We start from the raw sequence: 21,487 nt of genomic DNA on the forward strand, positions 1-21,487 counted from the left end.
TCTCTCTCTCTCTCTCTCTCTCTCTCTCTCTCTCTCTCTCTCTCTCTCTCTCTCTCTCTGTCTGTCTGTCTGTCTGTGAGGCCAGGCCGATGGAGGGATGGAAACAGTAATAAATCAAATCAAATCAAATTTATTTATATAGCCCTTCGTACATCAGCTGAAATCTCAAAGTGCTGTACAGAAACCCAGCCTACAACCCCAAACAGCAAGCAATGCATGTGAAAGAAGCACGGTGGCTGGGAAAAACTCCCTAGGAAAAACTCCTGAGAAAGGCCAAAAACCTAGGAAGAAACCTAGAGAGGAACCAGGCTATGAGGGGTGGCCAGTCCTCTTCTGGCTGTGCCGGGTGGATATTATAACAGAACATGGTCAAGATGTTAAAATGTTCGTAAATGACCAGCATGGTCAAATAATAATAATCATAGTAATTGTCGAGGGTGCCACAAGCACGTCCGGTGAACAGGTCAGGGTTCCGTAGCCGCAGGCAGAACAGTTGAAACTGGAGCAGCAGCATGGCCAGGTGGACTGGGGACAGCAAGGAGTCATCATGCCAGGTAGTCCTGAGGCATGGTCCTAGGGCTCAGGTCCTCCGAGAGAAAGAAAGAAAGAAAGAGAGAAAGAGAGAATTAGAGAGAGCATATTTACATTCACACAGGACACCGGATAAGACAAGAGAATACTCCAGATGTAACAGACTGACCCTAGCCCCCCGACACATAAACTACTGCAGCATAAATACTGGAGGCTGAGACAGGAGGGATCAGAAGACACTGTGGCCCCATCCGATGATACCCCCGGACAGGGCCAAACAGGCAGGATATAACCCCACCCACTTTGCCAAAGCACAGCCCCCACACCACTAGAGGGATATCTACAACCACCAACTTACCGTCCAAAGACAAGGCCGAGTATAGCCCACAAAGATCTCCGCCACGGCACAACCCAAGGGGGGGGCGCCAACCCAGACAGGAAGACCACGTCAGTGGCTCAACCTACTCAAGTGACGCACCCCTCCCATGGACGGCATGGAAGAACACCAGTAAGTCAGTGACTCAGCCCCTGTAAAAGGGTTAGAGGCAGAGAATCCCAGTGGGAAGAGGGGAACCGACAAGGCAGAGACAGCAAGGGCGGTTCGTTGCTCCAGCCTTTCCGTTCACCTTCACACTCCTGGGCCAGACTATACTTAATCATAGGACCTACTGAAGAGATAAGTCTTCAGTAAAGACTTAAAGGTTGAGACTGAGTCTGCGTCTCTCACATGGGTAGGCAGACCATTCCATAAAAATGGAGCTCTATAGGAGAAAGCCCTACCTCCAGCCGTTTGCTTAGAAATTCTAGGGACAATTAGGAGGCCTGCGTCTTGTGACCGTAGCGTACGTGTAGGTATGTACGGCAGGACCAAATCGGAAAGATAGGTAGGAGCAAGCCCATGTAATGCTTTGTAGGTTAGCAGTAAAACCTTGAAATCAGCCCTTGCCTTAACAGGAAGCCAGTGTAGGGAGGCTAGCACTGGAGTAATATGATCAAATTTTTGGGTTCTAGTCAGGATTCTAGCAGCCGTATTTAGCACTAACTGAAGTTTGTTTAGTGCTTTATCCGGGTAGCCGGAAAGTAGAGCATTGCAGTAGTCGAGCCTAGAAGTAACAAAAGCATGGATTAATTTTTCTGCGTCATTTTTGGACAGAAAGTTTCTGATTTTTGCAATGTTACGTAGGTGGAAAAAAGCTGTCCTTGAAGCAGTCTTGATATGTTCTTCAAAAGAGAGATCAGGGTCCAGAGTAACGGCGAGGTCCTTCACAGTTTTATTTGAGACGACTGTACAACCATCCAGATTAATTGTCAGATTCAACAGAAGATCTCTTTGTTTCTTGGGACCTAGGACAAGCATCTCTGTTTTGTCCGAGTTTAAAAATAGAAAATTTGCAGCCATCCACTTCCTTATGTCTGAAACACAGGCTTCTAGCGAGGGCAATTTTGGGGCTTCACCATGTTTCATTGAAATGTACAGCTGTGTGTCGTCCGCATAGCAGTGAAATTTAACATTATGTTTTCGAATGACATCCCCAAGAGGTAAAATATATAGTGAAAACAATAGTGGTCCTAGAACGGAACCTTGAGGAACACCGAAATTTACAATTGATTTGTCAGAGGACGAACCATTCACAGAGACAAACTGTAATAGCTGTGATGTGACCTCAGTAGCAGAGTGTAGCAGAGTGAGGTCTATAAATTGTAAGTGTTGTGTTTTAATGACCTCCATGGAAGCTCCCGGCCTCTTAGGACATGATGAACGAGGGACAGTTTTTCAGTTTGATAGGGAACAGCCACTTCAGCCTGTGTGTGTGTGTGTGTGTGTGTGTGTGTGTGTGTGTGTGTCTCTGAGTCTCTGTGTAGTAGGGTCTCTGTGTAGTAAGAGCTCTGTGTCCTAGCAGCTCTGTGTAGAAGGGACTCTGTGTCCTAGGAGCTCTGTGTAGTAGGGTCTCTGTGTAGTAGGTTCTCTGTGTCCTAGGGTCTCTGTGTAGTAGGAGCTCTGTGTAGTAGGGTCTCTGTGTCCTAGGGTCTCTGTGTAGTAGGAGCTCTGTGTAGTAGGAGCTCTGTGTCCTAGGGTCTCTGTGTAGTAGGGTCTCTGTCCTAGGATCTCTGTGTAGTGGGGTATCTGTGTAGTAGGGTCTCTGTGTCCTAGGGTCTCTGTGTCCTGGGGTCTCTGTGTAGTAGGAGCTCTGTGTAGTAGGGTCTCTGTGGCCATAGGGTCTCTATGTCCTAGGGTCTCTGTGTAGTAGGGTCTCAGTCCTAGGATCTCTGTGTAGTAGGGTATCTGTGTAGTAGGAGCTCTGTGTAGTAGGGTCTCTGTGTCCTAGGGTCTCTGTGTCCTAGGGTCTCTGTGTCCTAGGGTCTCTGTGTAGTAGGGTCTGTGTCCTGGGGTCTCTGTGTAGTAGGGTCTCTGTGTAGTAGGGTATCTGTGTAGTAGGAGCTCTGTGTAGTAGGGTCTCTGTGTCCTAGGGTCTCTGTGTCCTAGGGTCTCTGTGTCCTAGGGTCTCTGTGTAGTAGGGTCTGTGTCCTGGGGTCTCTGTGTAGTAGGGTCTCTGTGTAGTAGGGTCTCTGTGTAGTAGGAGCTCTGTGTAGTAAGGTTTTATGTGTTAATGTTTGCTTTATTTTCAGTTGCCACGAGGAAAGAAAGACCTGAGCAGAATTCAGAATTTCCTCATGAAAAATGCATCAGGTTCTGTTGAATGTGATTATTGTCATTTGGATCCAAACCAGATAGACCAGGGATTTGATTTGGATGGGTCACTGGGGGTCACTCAATTAGCCCTGATCGGCAAACATTTTTTAGATTGTAAGTTAGTTTTGCGGCCAGCTATCTAAACTTGTAGTATTCATGGTGAATTACCGACCGGACGGCCCCAATTGATTTTATTAGTCAATCTCAGTCAGATATCATATTAAAAACTGCAAACATTTCTATCTGCCCCATGGCAAAATGAGTAGAATTGTAGGAAATGAACTCTAAAACCTCAAATTTCGCTTTGGGCCCCCAAAAGGTTGCATATGTGGGTATGGATATAGGTATGCAGACCCCCCCCATGACGTTTTCAGCTTTTTGTGACCCCCACCCCCATTAAAGTTGCCCATCCCTGAGATGTAATCCTGTGCACTACCCCTGAACAGAGCCAATCCACCTTAAAAGAGAGATGGACACAGATCCCCCATCCACTGGGCACAGATGTCATTTCAACAACAATTCTGATGTACATTTGGTTGAGTTGTCAACTAACATGAATTCAACATGAAATCAACACAAAATGGCACCATGTCATTGGATTTAGGTACATAAAAAGATCATGAATTCCCTTACGTTGATGACTTTATGCAAATCCAATCAGTTAAACATCATCACATTGATTTTGTTTTGCTGCAGTGATGTGGAAACAATATTAATTCATCAACAACAGTAAAATCCAGGTGGGCAGTCACATGGTGACAGGCAGAGCGAAGCAGGCGGACAACACAGTTAGTTAGTACTGTTGGCTTGGCCCGGAGCACCTTGGGGATAGTAGTGTTTTCTCTGGCGTCGTCACGCTGGATTAGAGAGGAATGCCGAGTAAGATCCCTCCTTTCCTCTCCCCCTCTGCTGCTCCTCTCAGTGCATTGTCCTGCTCACCTCCAGCCCGTTCATCCTGCAGGCTTCTCAGGAATGCTTCAAACACCCTGACCACAGGCTCTCGTTTAAAACGGCATGTTTGGAATGACTGGTGGGATAGATAGACAATTAGGTTCTCTCACGCCAACATGCAGCGGGAGGGAACCACAGGTCTCTCGTGTCTGGTTGACAGGCAGATTGAGCCATCCCCAATCCGTCATGTCAGGAGGAGACCGCTGACTCCATGGGGTGAATCTCAATTGTGTTTCTTGATTCCTTGCATCCTCTTCCCTCGCCTCCTCAAAATGCATCTATGAGAGAGGATCCATGGAATCGCGTAAACACAATTGAGATTCACTCCCAAGGAGTCAGCGGTCTCTTCCCGACTTGAAGGAACCTGTGGATTCAGCTTGTTGGACCTGCAGATAGGATTTGAGAAGGGAAGATGAAGTGTATTTATCTGAGACAGTGGTGGTTGGGTCTGAGCAGAGAAAGGAGGTCGCGGGTAGAAGGGGGGTTTGTCCCCACTGCTCCTGGGTCATGGGGACTGGAGGAGAACTGGGGGGCTGTGGTTCCCAGGCCCTATCAGAGGAAGTGGTGCCTTCTGACCCGCTGTCATACGCACATCCTGTCTGTCTGTACAGCTTACAGCAGCTTCCTCACTACTCTCTGCCCTCCTCCTCCTTGACCCCTCCATCCACACTGACCACACCACCAACAGCGTCCCCTACGCAATCATGTTACTGCCACAACTCATCATCAGGGATTGTGGTACAACTTGCCTGCTTGTTTTTCTCATGTGAATCCTTCATGTTTTATATTTGGAATCTCTACTAAGAACAAACACTGACTCACACACACACAGACACACAGACACAGAGACACACAGACACAGAGACACAGTGACACAGAGACACAGACACACAGACACAGAGACACAGTGACACAGAGACACAGACACACAGACACAGAGACACAGAGACACAGAGACACAGACACAGAGACACAGAGACACAGTGACACAGACACCAAGACACAGAGACACAGACACAGAGACACAGACACCAAGACACAGTGACACAGACACCAAGACACAGAGACACAGACACAGAGACACAGAGACACAGACACCAAGACACAGAGACACAGACACAGAGACACAGAGACACAGACACAGAGACACAGACACACAGACACCGAGACACAGACACAGAGACACAGACACCAAGACACAGAGATACAGACACAGAGACACACAGCACTCAGACACAGAGACACACAGCACTCAGACACAGAGACACAGAGACTCAGACACAGAGACACAGAGACACAGACACAGAGACACAGACACCGAGACACAGACACAGAGACACAGAGACACAGAGACACAGATACACAGAGACACAGACACACAGACACCGAGACACAGACACAGAGACACAGAGCACTCAGACACAGAGATACAGACACAGACACCGAGACACAGACACAGAGACACACAGCACTCAGATACAGAGACACACAGACACACAGACACAGAGACACACAGACACAGACACAGAGACACACAGACACAGACACTCAACTGAGCTAGATAATCATTGTCAGACTGTCCATTATTGTGTTGCCCAAAGAGGAAGAAAATATGCGATGAAGTCCTATATTATTACTACATTATGCTTCAGTCCCAATATGTCTAAATCTCGTGCTTAGATAGGGATAGTCCTTCCTCTGATGCCTCATCCCCTGCTTGTTTCTCTTTCTGCTGGGAGACTATGGCTTCTAAAGAGACATGTCATTGGAATAACTGAGGTTGAGCCCAACAGATTGAGATTCCTCCCCATGTCCCCCTCCCTCTCCTCTCAGACCCAGACTAGCTGAGGAGAGGAAGGAATGGGTTCTTCCCTCAGACGACCAGAGGAAAGGCAAGCACACTTTTCCACAACACAGAAATGTGTTAATGTAGCCGCCGAGCAGCAGGGTGCATTAAAGCTGCAATATCGAACTTTTTGGGCGATCTGACCAAATTCACATAGAAATCTGAGTTAAAGATCTGTCATTCTCATTGAAAGTAAGTCAAAGAAGCAGTAGATCTGTTCTATGTGTCCTCTTTCTATGCTTCCCACTCTTAAATTTAGTTTTACTTTCGATTTTGCACACCAGCTTCAAACAGCTGAAAACACAATATTTTTGGTTATATAAAATATATTAGACAGTGGTTTAGATGGTACAATGATGTTTTTTAACATAAACTGACATTTTGGAAACTATTCTAATTTTAGCAACCAGGAAATGGTGGAGCGATTTCTGCATAGTCCATCTTTAAAGTAGAAAGAAACCAGGCGCGGTTACAGAAAGACACAAGTCAAATCCCACGTTGTCGAGTGCTTGTTTTGGTGTTTATGAGATGTTAGAGGAGATAGAAGTGAGGACCTCACCCTTCATGTTAAACTTCTCCAGCGGTTTGTTGGTGAGAGTGCTTGAGATAATGGACATTCTTTGGCCCTTTTCCTAGCATTCTCCCCCAGGTTTCTTATCACTGTGGAAGATAGTCCCTGTCTTGTAAACATACCTCCAATGACTCTGATTATCACACAGCCTTTCTCCTGTAAAACGGTCCGCTCTGTGCTGGTCTGTTTGCTTTGGACTCCACATTCTAATCCATCAGCCTGTCTTCATAAAAGCTTTTGTTTGAATATATTGGAATCCATTCATTGCTCTCTCCCAAAGTCATTGTGAAATAAATGTTCACTGAGCAGTAGGATAGCCAACTATGATAAATGAACTTGGTCTTTGGATTGGAACAAATGCTGTCTCATCATCATTAGTCACATTTAGGCCTGGCTATACATTATTCCTGAATGAACTTGGAACCATCACAGTGAGAAACATGCCAGATACTGAAAGGGAAGTTCTGTCATTTCATGACGGGGAATCATTTGTTGAGAAACTCTGTGAGGAAGTCGATTTTTGAAGTTGCCTTTTGTGCTGGAAAAATTGCCTTTTATTTTCTCAGGCTTTGCAGCAGTCTGGTTCAGTTTAGGTGGTGGGGTGGGGTTCTGTGGTGGAGCAAATTGAAGAATGCTTTGGAAGACCTCGACCCTGGGATGCATGCGATGTGGTTATGGACGTCTGCTTTGCAATTCAAACTATTTCAGGGAGTTCTTTTATCCCCCAAAAAAGATGTTGGCATTTGAGGTATTTCTTAACTTCAGTGTTGCATTGTCTCCTAAAGAATCAGTGTCTATGTTTCAGTTTAATGTGAGGTAAATGTGTGTGTTTACTGCATTACTGAGCCCTTATTTATGTGTCACGCCAAGGTACAGAAATGCACCGTGTCCATGCAGTCTTCTGATCAGAGAAAACTAGGACTTACAAAGAGCATTGAGACGAGCAAAGCCACGGGAGTTTGAAATTCACTGATGGGCGTATGTGTTCTTGTCCCCTCGAGGGTTAAGAGGGTTTAGTGACAGCTTTTTACTGCTCAGATTCATATTTGCTTTTCTCTAAGAGGAGGTTAATTGTCTTAATGTTCACATGGTTAATATTCATGCCATGGGGGCGCTCCTCAAACCTCCCTCTGCTCATTTCAATACCTCCATTGTCTGTCGCCAAGCACCATTGTTCAATAAAACGTTGGTCTTTAAACGGGGAAACTCTCGTACACACATACAGTTATAGTTGATCATGGTCATTCTGTTTGATCCTGTCACTAACTGAACTCTAAGTTACCTGTATATACTGTATGCTCTCCAGAACTTTACAAACTGTCTCCACGGAACCCTGTGTCTCTCCCAAACGCCCCCCTCACCTCTCACCCTCTCCCCAACCATGGGTTACTGTTGCCAGGCTACAGCTGAGATCTGTTGGTCCGTGTAAGCTCAGGCCTGAAAGACTGTCTGTTTGGGTCACTGCCCCTCCTCCCTCCACTCCGCTCCAACCCCCCCCCCCCCCCCTCACACAATGCAGTTCTGACTACTTTAGGTCTTTTATTTGGCCCACAAAACTCTCTCCTACCCCCAACCTGTTGGCTCCTCTCTGAGAAAGAGGAGAGCAGGGAGAGAGAGAGAGGAGAGCAGGGAGAAAGAGAGGACAGCAGGGAGAGAGAGAGGAGAGCAGGGAGAAAGAGAGGAGAGCAGGGAGAGAGAGAGGAGAGCAGGGAGAAAGAGAGGAGAGCAGGGAGAGAGAGAGGAGAGCAGGGAGAGAGAGAGGAGAGCAGGGAGAGAGAGAGGAGAGCAGGGAGAGAGAGAGGAGAGCAGGGAGAGAGAGAGGAGAGGGGGTGTTGGGGGAGGAGGATCTCTTCTTGTTGGCAGTGTGGTGTCAGTATGGACTCTCACAAAGCTGCTGGTTCCTGGTGGTGGTGATCGTAGTGGTGATGGTGGTGGTGATGGTGGTGATGGTGGTGGTGGTGATGGGGATGATGGTGGTGGTGATGGTGGTGGTGATGGGGGTGATGGTGGTGGTGATGGTGATGATGGTGGTGGTGGTGGTGGGGTGGTGGGGGTGGTGGTGGTGATGGTGGTGATGATGGTGGTGATGGTGGTGGTAGTGGGGGTGGTGGTGGTGGTGGTGGTGATGGTGACGGGGGCTGTGCTTTGCTGTGGGCCGAACACTGCCTCAGAGAGACTTTTATTGGAGGTTACCAAATTTCCATACCTTCATAAATTCCTCCCAACGCAAAAGCTCGCAAACAAGGGAAGGAAAAAACATCCATGACAGTTCTCAGAAGTGTAGAGGTTGGAGATTCCTTCCTTCCTGCTGAAGGGGATGACAAGATGGTGGCCCTGCTGTGCTTTCTATCCTGTTATTGTTATTGTCCATTTGTCTATGGGCTTTTGGTTGGTTCACAATACCTGTGGAATAGGTCACTGTCTGAGTGGGGATCAGGCCATTCATCCATACTTGTTGCTCTGTAGTCCGTGACCGTGGTGTGTCGAACCGTGTCACAGATTACTGCGTGACGTCCACAGGTGAGCTGGCCTACGACCCCTGTGTCAGGCTGGGTGATGTATTGTGTCTGAGAGGGTGGGCTCAGGTTACCTTGCTCAATGACCCACAGAGCAGAAAAAGTGTCTCTGGGTTACTGTCACTCACACGGGCTGAACGGAGGTGTCCTGATTCACACAGATAAATCACGTCTCCTTTATCTGGAGAGGAACACACGCTCAGCCTGAACACAGAGTCTGCTTTTCAACATGTAAAACATAGGAGTTAGGGGTCTTTTCGGTAGGTCTGTCTGGGTCCCTTCCTGTTGTTCAGAAGTCTCCCCCATAAAGTGTAGAACGTCGGAGGAGCTCAATCTCATTGTCACCTGTTTTGTAATTTCCCAGTGGATCCCCGGCCCTGTGATGGGCTCAACATACTGCCTCCCTCCTCTTCCAGACACTATAGTGGTTGTAAGTTCCTGCCTGTGTTTGGGTGTGTTCTGTGGTGTTTCTTTGCATGTGTGCGCACATTATACCATGTGATTATTTGCATTGTTTTTGTTGCCGTTGGTGCCCTTTTGGTTGAAGGTGTAAAAAGTCCCTCCATTGCATGTGAGTGTTTGTGAGGTAATATCGTGTGTGTGTGTGTGTGTGTGTTGGTGTTCGTGCCTCGTCCACCAGCCAGGCAGAATAGCTCCATTGTTCTAGCAAGAGTAAAGTAAAGCTCTGGCAGAGCGGACCAACACCAGTCAGCCTGAGTCTCTCTGACAGATGTGGACAGATGCATGGTGCTGGCTGGGGCTGAGTGGGGCCACAGCTGGCGTTAACCCTCAGGTCTGTTGTGACGTGAGGAGATTACCCTGGCTTTTCTGGCCCCGGGCCCCGCTGCACCCCACCGACCTCCCCCTTGTCTGGCTCTGGCACACTCTCTTCCTCAAAGGTCAGGAGCCAGCCCTCAGTAAATCTTGACAGAGGTTGCGCAACATCCCCCAACCACCCCCCCCCACACACACACACCTGCTCTCTCCACATCCCACTAAACACTTAACACTCCCTGGCTCTGGTCGAAGGTCCAACAGTTACTGCTCTGCGAGGCTACACTACAGCAGTCTCAGTGGACAAGGACTTTCACAACAGTGGTGGAATCCAGATGGCTGTAAAAGTCTGAACTGAACTCCCAGATTCTGATAAGGCTGCCTGACTGAACCACAGGTGCAGGACAAAACAGCGTCCTCCACAGCCACGAGACTGACAGAACCCTGGTCTAGTTATGTGTTCCGGGAGTAGCATGTTGACAATGGCCAAGGCCCTGACAAAAGAATGTGTGTTTTGGCTGCTGGACTCTGTGTTTTTAAAGGAAAGCAAACAATCTCTCCACTGCATTCCCTCCTGCTCTACCGCTGCTGCTGCTCAATCACAGACACACACACACACACACACACACACACACACACACACACACACCTGATTTATTCTCACAATCCAGTCGTACTCTTTTACCCTTACTTCCTGAATTGTAACATCTCTCAGTCAGTATTATCTACACATTATGCAGCTCTCTCCACAGTCGTCGGGTTGAGATTCTCCTCTCTCCCTTAAACTTTTAACTGCCGTATCAACAGAATAGAAGTCAAAAAGATTTGAGTGTGACTGCCCTGGTCTCATTCACTGTGCCTCAGACAAACACACACACATACATTCTCACATCCGCTAGTTTCTAGAAGTAGCTGTAAGTTATTCCCTGTCTGTCTGTCTGTCCAGGAGAGTTGTGAAGGCCTTTAGAACAGAACAACAGGCCGTAAAAGATGGCTGTTCTGCGGTTCTTTCTTCAGCGTTTTAAATGGCCACAGCACAGAATGGCCTCAGAAGAGTTTGAGTGTCAGTCTGTGTTGTTAGTTTTTAAACCTCCAAGCGGTTCCCCTTCCCCTCCTCAGTCCGTCCAGACCTCTCTTTGTGGCGACGCAGCGCTGTCCTCGTTTCTTCCTGGGTGACACCCTAGATTCCAGACATAGTTCATTTGCTTCTAAATAAACCCAGCCAAGCCATGACAAAAAGCTAAGGGGACGAAGGCTTGGGAGGGAGGGGGTGGGGGGGTGAGGCGGGTGATTGGTCGGGTGTCAGGGCTTGCTCGTTCGTCTGTGAGGTTGCCAGGGCAACAGGGATATGCGATTCAGATAGTGTTTTCAGAGCAGGGGACGAGGGATTACAGGAAATATGACATGACATTCTCTCTGGACCAGACCCCCCTCTATACCCCACCCATACCCTCCCAAAGACATTCTCTCTGGACCAGACCCCCTCTATACCCCACCCATACCCTCCCAAAGACATTCTCTCTGGACCAGACCCTCCTCTATACCCCACCCATACCCTCCCAAAGACATTCTCTCTGGACCAGACCCTCCTCTATACCCCACCCATACCCTCCCAAATACATTCTCTCTGGACCAGACCCCCCTCTATACCCCACCCATACCCTCCCAAAGACATTCTCTCTGGACCAGACCCTCCTCTATACCCCACCCATACCCTCCCAAAGACATTCTCTCTGGACCAGACCCCCCTCTATACCCCACCCATACCCTCCCAAATACATTCTCTCTGGACCAGACCCCCCTCTATACCCCACCCATACCCTCCCAAATACATTCTCTCTGGACCAGACCCTCCTCTATACCCCACCCATACCCTCCCAAATACATTCTCTCTGGACCAGACCCCCCTCTATACCCCACCCATACCCTCCCAAATACATTCTCTCTGGACCAGACCCCCCTCTATACCCCACCCATACCCTCCCAAAGACATTCTCTCTGGACCAGACCCTCCTCTATACCCCACCCATACCCTCCCAAAGACATTCTCTCTGGACCAGACCCCCTCTATACCCCACCCATACCCTCCCAAATACATTCTCTCTGGACCAGACCCCCCTCTATACCCCACCCATACCCTCCCAAATACATTCTCTCTGGACCAGACCCTCCTCTATACCCCACCCATACCCTCCCAAAGACATTCTCTCTGGACCAGACCCCCTCTATACCCCACCCATACCCTCCCAAATACATTCTCTCTGGACCAGACCCCCTCTATACCCCACCCATACCCTCCCAAAGACATTCTCTCTGGACCAGACCCCCCTCTATACCCCACCCATACCCTCCCAAAGACATTTTCTCTGGACCAGACCCCCTCTATACCCCACCCATACCCTCCCAAAGACATTCTCTCTGGACCAGACCCCCCTCTATACCCCACCCATACCCTCCCAAAGACATTCTCTCTGGACCAGACCCCCCTCTATACCCCACCCATACCCTCCCAAAGACATTCTCTCTGGACCAGACCCCCCTCTATACCCCACCCATACCCTCCCAAATACATTCTCTCTGGACCAGACCCTCCTCTATACCCCACCCATACCCTCCCAAAGACATTCTCTCTGGACCAGACCCTCCTCTATACCCCACCCATACCCTCCCAAATACATTCTCTCTGGACCAGACCCTCCTCTATACCCCACCCATACCCTCCCAAATACATTCTCTCTGGACCAGACCCTCCTCTATACCCCACCCATACCCTCCCAAAGACATTTTCTCTGGACCAGACCCCCCTCTATACCCCACCCATACCCTCCCAAATACATTCTCTCTGGACCAGACCCCCTCTATACCCCACCCATACCCTCCCAAAGACATTTTCTCTGGACCAGACCCCCCTCTATACCCCACCCATACCCTCCCAAAGACATTTTCTCTGGACCAGACCCCCCTCTATACCCCACCCATACCCTCCCAAATACATTCTCTCTGGACCAGACCCCCCTCTATACCCCACCCATACCCTCCCAAAGACATTCTCTCTGGACCAGACCCCTCTCTATACCCCACCCATACCCTCCCAAAGACATTCTCTCTGGACCAGACCCCCCTCTATACCCCACCCATACCCTCCCAAAGACATTTTCTCTGGACCAGACCCCCCTCTATACCCCACCCATACCCTCCCAAAGACATTCTCTCTGGACCAGACCCTCCTCTATACTAGAGGTTGACCGATTATGATTTTTCAACGCCGATACCGATTATTGGAGGACCAAAAAGGCCGCTACCGATTAATCGGACGATTTTTTTAACATGTATTTGTAATAATGACAATTATAACAATACTGAATGAACACTTATTTTAACTTAATATAATACATCAATAAAATCAATTTAGCCTCAAATAAATAATGAAAGATGTTCAATTTGGTTTAAATAATGCAAAAACAAAGTGCTGGAGAAGAAAGTAAAAGTGCAATATGTGCCATGTAAAAAAGCTAACGTTTAAGTTCCTTGCTCAGAATATGAGAACATATGAAAGCTGGTGGTTCCTTTTAACATGAGTCTTCAATATTCCCAGGTAAGAAGTTTTAGGTTGTAGTTATTATAGGAATTATAGGACTATTTCTCTCTATACGATTTGTATTTCATATACCTTTGACTATTGGATGTTCTTATAGGCACTTTAGTATTGCCAGTGTAACAGTATAGCTTCCGTCCCTCTCCTCGCTCCTACCTGGGCTCGAACCAGGAACACATCGACAACAGCCACCCTCGAAGCACCCTTACCCATGTAGAGCAAGGGGAACAACTACTCCAAGTCTCAGAGCGAGTGACGTTTGAAACGCTATTAGCGCGCACCCCGCTAACTAGCTAGCCATTTCACATCGGTTACACCAGCCTAATCTTGGGAGTTGATAGGCTTGAAGTCATAAACAGCGCAATGCTTGAAGCATTGCGAAGAGCTGCTGGCAAAACGCACGAAAGTGCTGTTTGAATGAATGCTTATGAGCCTGCTGGTGCCTACCAATGCTCAGTCAGACTGCTCTATCAAATCATAGACTTAATTATAATATAATAAACACACAGAAATACGAGCCTTAGGTCATTAATATGGTCGAATCCGGAAACTATCATCTCGAAAACAAAACGTTTATTCTTTCAGTGAAATACGGAACCGTTCCGTATTTTATCTAACGGGTGGCATCCCTAAGTCTAAATATTCCTGTTACATTGCACAACCTTCAATGTTATGTCATAATTACGTAAAATTCTGGCAAATTAGTTTATGGTTAGGTACACGTTGGAGCAATGACAGTCCTTTTTCGCGAATGCGCACCGCATCGATTATATGCAACGCAGGACAGGCTAGATAAACTAGTAATATCATCAACCATGTGTAGTTAACTAGTGATTATGATTGATTGATTGTTTTTTATAAGATAAGTTTAATGCTAGCTAGCAACTTACCTTGGCTTCTTACTGCATTCGTGTAACTGGCAGGCTCCTCGTGGAGTGCAATGTAAAGCAGGTGGTTAGAGCGTTGGACTAGTTAACCGTAAAGTTGCAAGATTGAATCCCCGAGCTGACAAGGTAAAAATCTGTCGTTCTGCCCTTGAACAAGGCAGTTAACCCACTGTTCCTAGGCCATCATTGAAAATAAGAATGTGTTCTTAACTGACTTGCCTAGTTAAATAAAGGTGTAAAACATATTTTTTTTTAAATGGTAAATCGGTGTCCAAAAATACCGATTACCGATTGTTATGAAAACTTGAAATCGGCCCTAATTAATCGGCCATTCCGATTGATCGGTCGATCTCTACTCTATACCCCACCCATACCCTCCCAAAGACATTCTCTCTGGACCAGACCCCCCTCTATACCCCACCCATACCCTCCCAAATACATTCTCTCTGGACCAGACCCCCCTCTATACCCCACCCATACCCTCCCAAATACATTCTCTCTCCAACAGAATCCCCCCAACCCCCGCCTTCCCTTCCCACAACCACCCACATCCCCCGGCCAGCTCTGCCCCCTCCTTTCCACAGCCTGACTGACATTATCATTACAATCAGACTGGTGACCTTTGACATCTGACCTCCCAGCGTGTGAGTGGGTTCATAGGGAAAGCCAGGCCTATGCTGCCGGAGCTTTGGGACACGGGAGGAGTAGCCGTGGAAACTAAGCAAGCCAGCAGGACCTTTCCCCCCCCCCTCTCTCTCTTTCTCTCTGTCTCTCAATATTGCTGCTCAAGCTCTTCTTCCATGTAGAGGAGCATAACTCTCTCAGGCCCCAACACTGTCCCAACTGCCAAGAACCACTAGGTTTTTACTGTGATGGCAGTTCTGTTCAAAATTACCGGTTGTCTAATTAATCAGAGCGGCGTACTTGAATAATCTTGTAATTCTTCAGCATATCGTTGAAAGTTTAGAGGGGAAACAAATTGTCTGAGGAGGACTTTCCTGGGTTTCTCTGGATTTTAGGTCCGGTGTGTGTGTGTGTGTGTGTGTGTGTGTGTGTGTGTGTGTGTGTGTGTGTGTGTGTGTGTGTGTGTGGGTGTGCCTGCCTCTCCATGCTGAGCCCTGTGGCTTCTCGGTCTCGCCATTGTCCTGGCAGGTAGAAAGAAAGGCCACAGAACACTGAGCAGTCTTGTTTTTAGGAAGCGGAGCAGAGCAGCCAGTGGAACACAGTGTATTAGAGAGACAGAGAGCAGGCCGGCTCAGTATTCAGAACACAGGACCTGGTAACCCACAAGAAGAGTGGCCCCTACGGGTAGAAACAGCACCTCCTCTCCCTGCACTAGCCTCAGGCCCCCCAGTCACAGAGCAGAGTCATAAAAGCAGATTGAGGGAGGAGAGAGAGAGAGAGTAGGTCACAAAAGAAGCACAAAAAGTAACAGAGATGATCTACCCCCTCCTGCAAACAAGAAGAGGAAAAGCCATTGTTGTTTTCTGCCCCGGGGTTATTTTACAGTGAAAGACGAGAGCGGGCCCCGAGGGAGGGCCAGGGCCCAGCCATCACAGCCCTGTCATCAGCTTCAAACGACCTGTTTGAAGTGGGAGACAATTCCCGTCCCTATCCCTTGGCCGGACCGGGGCTCCCTGTCCCTGGGTGGATGTATGGTTATCTACCTATCACACTGGCCTCCCTCTCAAACAGACCCCAATAGGTGCTGCTTCGCCGAGCTCTCCCACCCCTGGGGCCCCTGGAGTGGGCCACAGGAAACCTGTTGTTTACCTCACCCTACCTGCACACTTTTAGTTCAGGCTTTAGTCGTCCATCAAGATGGTGTGATGCGTTACTGGAAAACAACAACTAGGAAGAGGTCCAGGAAGCAGAGACATTTATTTCTCACCTAGTCTTTACAATCGTTCCAAAGCAGCTCTCAGAGTCAGTGAAATGTTGTGTTAGTGGAATCCTGGTTCCTAATGTCTGCATCTCTCATTGGTCAGCTATGTCACAGGTGGTCTGACATTGTTGACATGCTGCTGGTTTTGGGCGTGCTTGTTTTAATGAACGAGGGGAAAAGTGAGAGCTGAAGTGCGGAAAAGGAGTAATGGTGGAAGAATGTGAACTGGCATGGAGAGAGTGATGCTTTCCAGCTGGGAACAACAGAGGGAGAGGGAAATGGAGAGAGTGCATGTCTTGTCTTTTACAGACAAGAGAGAAAGACAATGACTGATGGTTTACATCTGTTTCCGAATTAGAAATAGTGTGTGTAATGTGTGTGTGTGTGGCCTTGCAGTATAAATATTCTGACTGAATGGAACCCACCCGGTCCAGGGCCAAGGGTCAGGGGCGCCTGCCCAGGTGTCTGTCAGGGGGTGGAGCAGGAGCATGATGGGAGCTGGGAACGGGGTTGCCTGCCTGGCTTTTGGCTGGAAAATCACACTGATGTAGTTGTAGTTAGTTTCTCATCTCTCCCAACTGCCTCAGCTCTGAGGCCTGCTGCTCTGCTGCCAGTCTGTCTGTCAGTCTAACCTAGGGTCTAACGTGCTGTGTTCCGTATTTCTGTCCAGATGTCGGCCGGGGTACATCGGGCCTCTGTGCCAAAGCCTGGACCCCTGTCACCGGTCGCCATGCCTCAACGGAGCCGCCTGCAAGAGCCAGGTGGCCAACGGAATGCCACAGTTCACCTGTGTGTGCCAGAGAGGGTTCAGAGGTTCGTCTGTCTGTCTGTCTGTCCGTGTGGATCAGTGTTTACTGAGAGAGTGGAGTTACAGTATGCAAGTACAATGATGAGAGGCAGTTGAAGGCTCATGCATGCTTATAACAAGTTTTAAAGCATATATTAGGTTTAGGTGTTAACTAAAATGTTCATAATGAGACATTGCATCCCTTATCTATCTACAGGTCAAGACTGCTCCCTCATAGACGCCTGTGCCACCAGCCCCTGTGCCAATGGCGCCCGCTGTGCCAGTTGGAATAACCACTATAACTGTTCCTGCCCGCCTGGGTTCCAGGGAAAGAACTGCCGCAACGATATCGACGAGTGCCGCAAGTCTGGCGTCTGTCTCAACGCAGGCCTCTGCATGAACACCCATGGTTCCTTCCGCTGCCAGTGCCCACCTGGGTACAGCGGGCGCACCTGCGAGGTGTCCTCCCTGCCCTGCGCCCCCTCCCAGTGCATCAACGGGGGCACCTGCCGCCCGACCGGAGATCACACCTATGACTGTGCTTGCCTACCAGGTAAACTGATTGGCTCATAAACTGGCCCACACACACTCACACACACACACACACACACACACACACACACACACACACACACACACACACACACACACACAGCCTCAACACAGACCCCAGAGCCCCGCCAGTCACTATGAACCCCAGGTCTTTCTCAGGGTTCCCCAGGCAGGCTGTCACGTAGCTGCTAGTGCTGTCTGGTGGGATGTGGATCTACTCCCCTGTCTATCCCAGGTTCCCATGCCTCTCTCTCTCTCTCTTTCTCTTTCTCTTTCTCTCTCTCTCTCTCTCTCTCTCTTTCTCTTTCTCTCTCTCTCTCTCTCTCTCTCTTTCTCTCTCTCTCTCTCTCTCTCTCTCTCTCTCTCTCTCTCTCTCGCTCCTCTCTCTCTTCTCGCTCTCTCTCTCTCTCTTTCTCTCTCTCTCTCTCTCTCTCTCTTTCTCTTTCTCTCTCTCTCTCTCTCTCTCTCTCTCTTTCTCTCTCTCTCTCTCTCTCTCTCTCTCTCTCTCTCTCTCTCTCTCTCTCTCTATCGCTCTCTCTCTCTCTCGCTCTCTCTCTCTCTCGCTCTCTCTCTCTCTCTCTCTCCCTCTGGCTGCTATTAATAGTTTGTTGACGGGATGGGGGGGACAAACGGGGGTTGGGAGAGGAGAGTGGGCCGCTGCTCTGCTCCAAACTGCCTCCCTTCAGGAGGAATTTACTTCATGGCCCTTCTGGCTTCCCTCCTGGGAGCTGACAGGAAATGTCTCTGGGCCGGAGAGGAAGTCATTGAAACTGTGAGAGATTGTAAAACAAGCAAACATGGCAGGGAGTAGTGGACCTCTGTAGCACAGCACAGCGCTGTGTGTCAGCCCGGTGGTGTCAGGGCTCTCGCTGGTGCTCTGCTGCTGCCTACTGTGGGAAACACCACGTCATGAGAACATGTAAACACTTTTACTGGCCCTCTCTGCCCTTCACCTCCACGGCTGTGGGAAGCAGAGGGGAATGTTTAGGAAGACCATATGAATGGAAGTGGGGGGCATTGGATGTGTTAGTGAACACTTAACTCTAATGGGAGTGCCTGTTATCCCTGAGACCTAGCTTCTTGGCTCACCTCTCCCTCTCTCTCTCTCTCTCTCTCTCTCTCTCTCTCTCTCTCTCTCTCTCTCTCTCTGTCAGGGTTCGAGGGACACAACTGTGAGACGAACGTGGACGACTGCCCAGGGCATAGGTGTATGAATGGGGGCCTGTGTGTGGATGGAGTCAACACCTATAATTGCCAGTGCCCACCTGAGTGGACAGGTCAGTACTGTGCAGAGGATGTCAATGAGTGCCTTATGCAGCCCAACGCCTGCCATAACGGAGGCACCTGCTTCAACACCATCGGGGGGCACACCTGCGTGTGCGTCAACGGCTGGACGGGAGACGACTGCAGCGAGAACATCGACGACTGTGCCACCGCCGTGTGCTTCAACGGCGCCACCTGCCACGACCGCGTGGCTTCCTTCTTCTGCGAATGCCCCGTGGGGAAAACCGGTGAGTCCGCTGGTCCACTTGTTTCTCTGTGTCCTAGTTAGGGTTGTGAAATTCCGGGAACTTTCCCCAAATTACCTGGTTTTCCTGAAATCCCGGTCTGGAAAACCAGGGAAGTTTCCAGAATTTTGCAGTCCTAGTCCCAGTCAGCTATATGTAAGTTAGGACAGTGTTCCTGACATGGCTCTGTTTGTCCCTGTGTCCCCTCCCTCAGGTCTGCTGTGTCACCTGGACGACGCGTGCGTCAGCAACCCATGTAACGAGGGCGCCGTGTGTGACACCAACCCCCTGAACGGGCGCGCCATCTGCACCTGTCCCGCCGGCTTCGTGGGCGGAGCCTGCAACCAGGACATGGACGAGTGTTCCATTGGTAAAGTGGCATATTATTTAGCACCGCCCTCTGCTTTGTGTTGGTCCTATCTCACCTGGCCCCGCCCTATATGTACTGTGTGTGAGCGGGTGCACTGACCCCTGTTCCCTCTGCCTGCAGGTGCCAACCCCTGTGAACACTTTGGGAAGTGTGTGAACACGGAGGGGTCCTTCCAGTGCCAGTGTGGTCGAGGCTATGCCGGCCCCCGCTGTGAGATCGACATCAACGAGTGTCTGTCCATGCCCTGCCAGAACGATGCCACCTGTCTGGACCGCATCGGAGAGTTCACCTGCATCTGCATGCCAGGTAGGACCCCACCCCGACCACCTGGAGACACCTCACAGCACAGAACTACAGCCAGGGAACTACAGGGAACTACAGCTACTGAACTACAGCTAGAGAAATACAGCTAGGGAACTACAGGGAACTACAGCTACTGAACTACAGCCAGAGAACTACAGCTAGGGAACTACAGGGAACTACAGCTACTGAACTACAGCCAGAGAACTACAGCTAGGGAACTACAGGGAACTACAGCTACTGAACTACAGCCAGAGAACTACAGCTAGGGAACTACAGGGAACTACAGCTACTGAACTACAGCCAGAGAACTACAGCTAGGGAACTACAGGGAACTACAGCTACTGAACTACAGCTAGAGAAATACAGCTAGGGAACTACAGGGAACTACAGCTACTGAACTACAGCCAGAGAACTACAGCTAGGGAACTACAGGGAACTACAGCTACTGAACTACAGCCAGAGAACTACAGCTAGGGAACTACAGGGAACTACAGCTACTGAACTACAGCCAGAGAACTACAGCTAGGGAACTACAGGGAACTACAGCTACTGAACTACAGCCAGAGAACTACAGCTAGGGAACTACAGGGAACTACAGCTACTGAACTACAGCCAGAGAACTACAGCTAAGGAACTACAGGGAACTACAGCTACTGAACTACAGCCAGAGAAATACAGCTAGGGAACTACAGGGAACTACAGCTACTGAACTACAGCCAGAGAACTACAGCTAGGGAACTACAGGGAACTACAGCTACTGAACTACAGCCAGAGAAATACAGCTAGGGAACTACAGGGAATTACAGCTACTGAACTACAGCCAGAGAAATACAGCTAGGGAACTACAGGGAACTACAGCTACTGAACTACAGCCAGAGAACTACAGCTAGGGAACTACAGGGAACTACAGCTACTGAACTACAGCCAGAGAAATACAGCTATGGACCTACAGGGAACTACAGCTACTGAACTACAGCCAGAGAAATACAGCTAGGGAACTACAGGGAACTACAGCTACTGAACTACAGCCAGAGAAATACAGCTAGGGAACTACAGGGAACTACAGCTACTGAACTACAGCCAGAGAAATACAGCTAGGGAACTACAGGGAACTACAGCTACTGAACTACAGCCAGAGAAATACAGCTAGGGAACTACAGGGAACTACAGCTACTGAACTACAGCCAGAGAAATACAGCTAGGGAACTACAGGGAACTACAGCTACTGAACTACAGCCAGAGAAATACAGGGAACTACAGTTACTGAACTACAGCCAGAGAAATACAGAGAAGTACTGCTAGGGAACTACAGGGAATTATAGCTACTGAACTACAGCCAGAGAACTACAGAGAAATACAGCTACTGAACTACAACCAGAGAACTACAGAGAAGTACAGCTAGGGAACTACAGGGAATTATAGCTACTGAACTACAGCCAGAGAAATACAGCTAGGGAACTACAGGGAACTACAGCTACTGAACTACAGCCAGAGAAATACAGCCAGGGAACTACAGCCAAGGAATTACAGTCAGGGAACTACAGCCAGGGAACTACAGCCAGGGAACTACAGCCAAGGAATTACAGTCAGGGAACTACAGCTACGAAATTACAGTCAGGGAACTACAGCCAGGGAACTACAGCCAGGGAACTACAGCCAAGGAACTACAGCTAGGGAACTACAGCCAGGGAACTACAGCCAAGGAATTACAGTCAGGGA

The 21,487-nt window shown here is 49.0% G+C and overlaps 1 protein-coding gene across 1 annotated transcript in view; it reads left to right on the plus strand.

The window, feature by feature from the left end:
* Nucleotides 1-21,487, plus strand: part of LOC115199403 (neurogenic locus notch homolog protein 1-like) — a 49,579-nt gene that overhangs the window by 7,429 nt on the left and 20,663 nt on the right. Inside the window, exons 3-7 of the mRNA XM_029761892.1 lie at nt 16,919-17,061; nt 17,253-17,588; nt 18,742-19,098; nt 19,310-19,465; nt 19,586-19,771. Coding sequence (XP_029617752.1) covers nt 16,919-17,061; nt 17,253-17,588; nt 18,742-19,098; nt 19,310-19,465; nt 19,586-19,771 — 1,178 coding nt within the window. The remainder of the gene's footprint in view (nt 1-16,918; nt 17,062-17,252; nt 17,589-18,741; nt 19,099-19,309; nt 19,466-19,585; nt 19,772-21,487) is intronic.

Source organism: Salmo trutta, chromosome 1 (genome assembly GCF_901001165.1).
Source record: "Salmo trutta chromosome 1, fSalTru1.1, whole genome shotgun sequence".
Classification (NCBI taxonomy): domain Eukaryota; kingdom Metazoa; phylum Chordata; class Actinopteri; order Salmoniformes; family Salmonidae; genus Salmo; species Salmo trutta.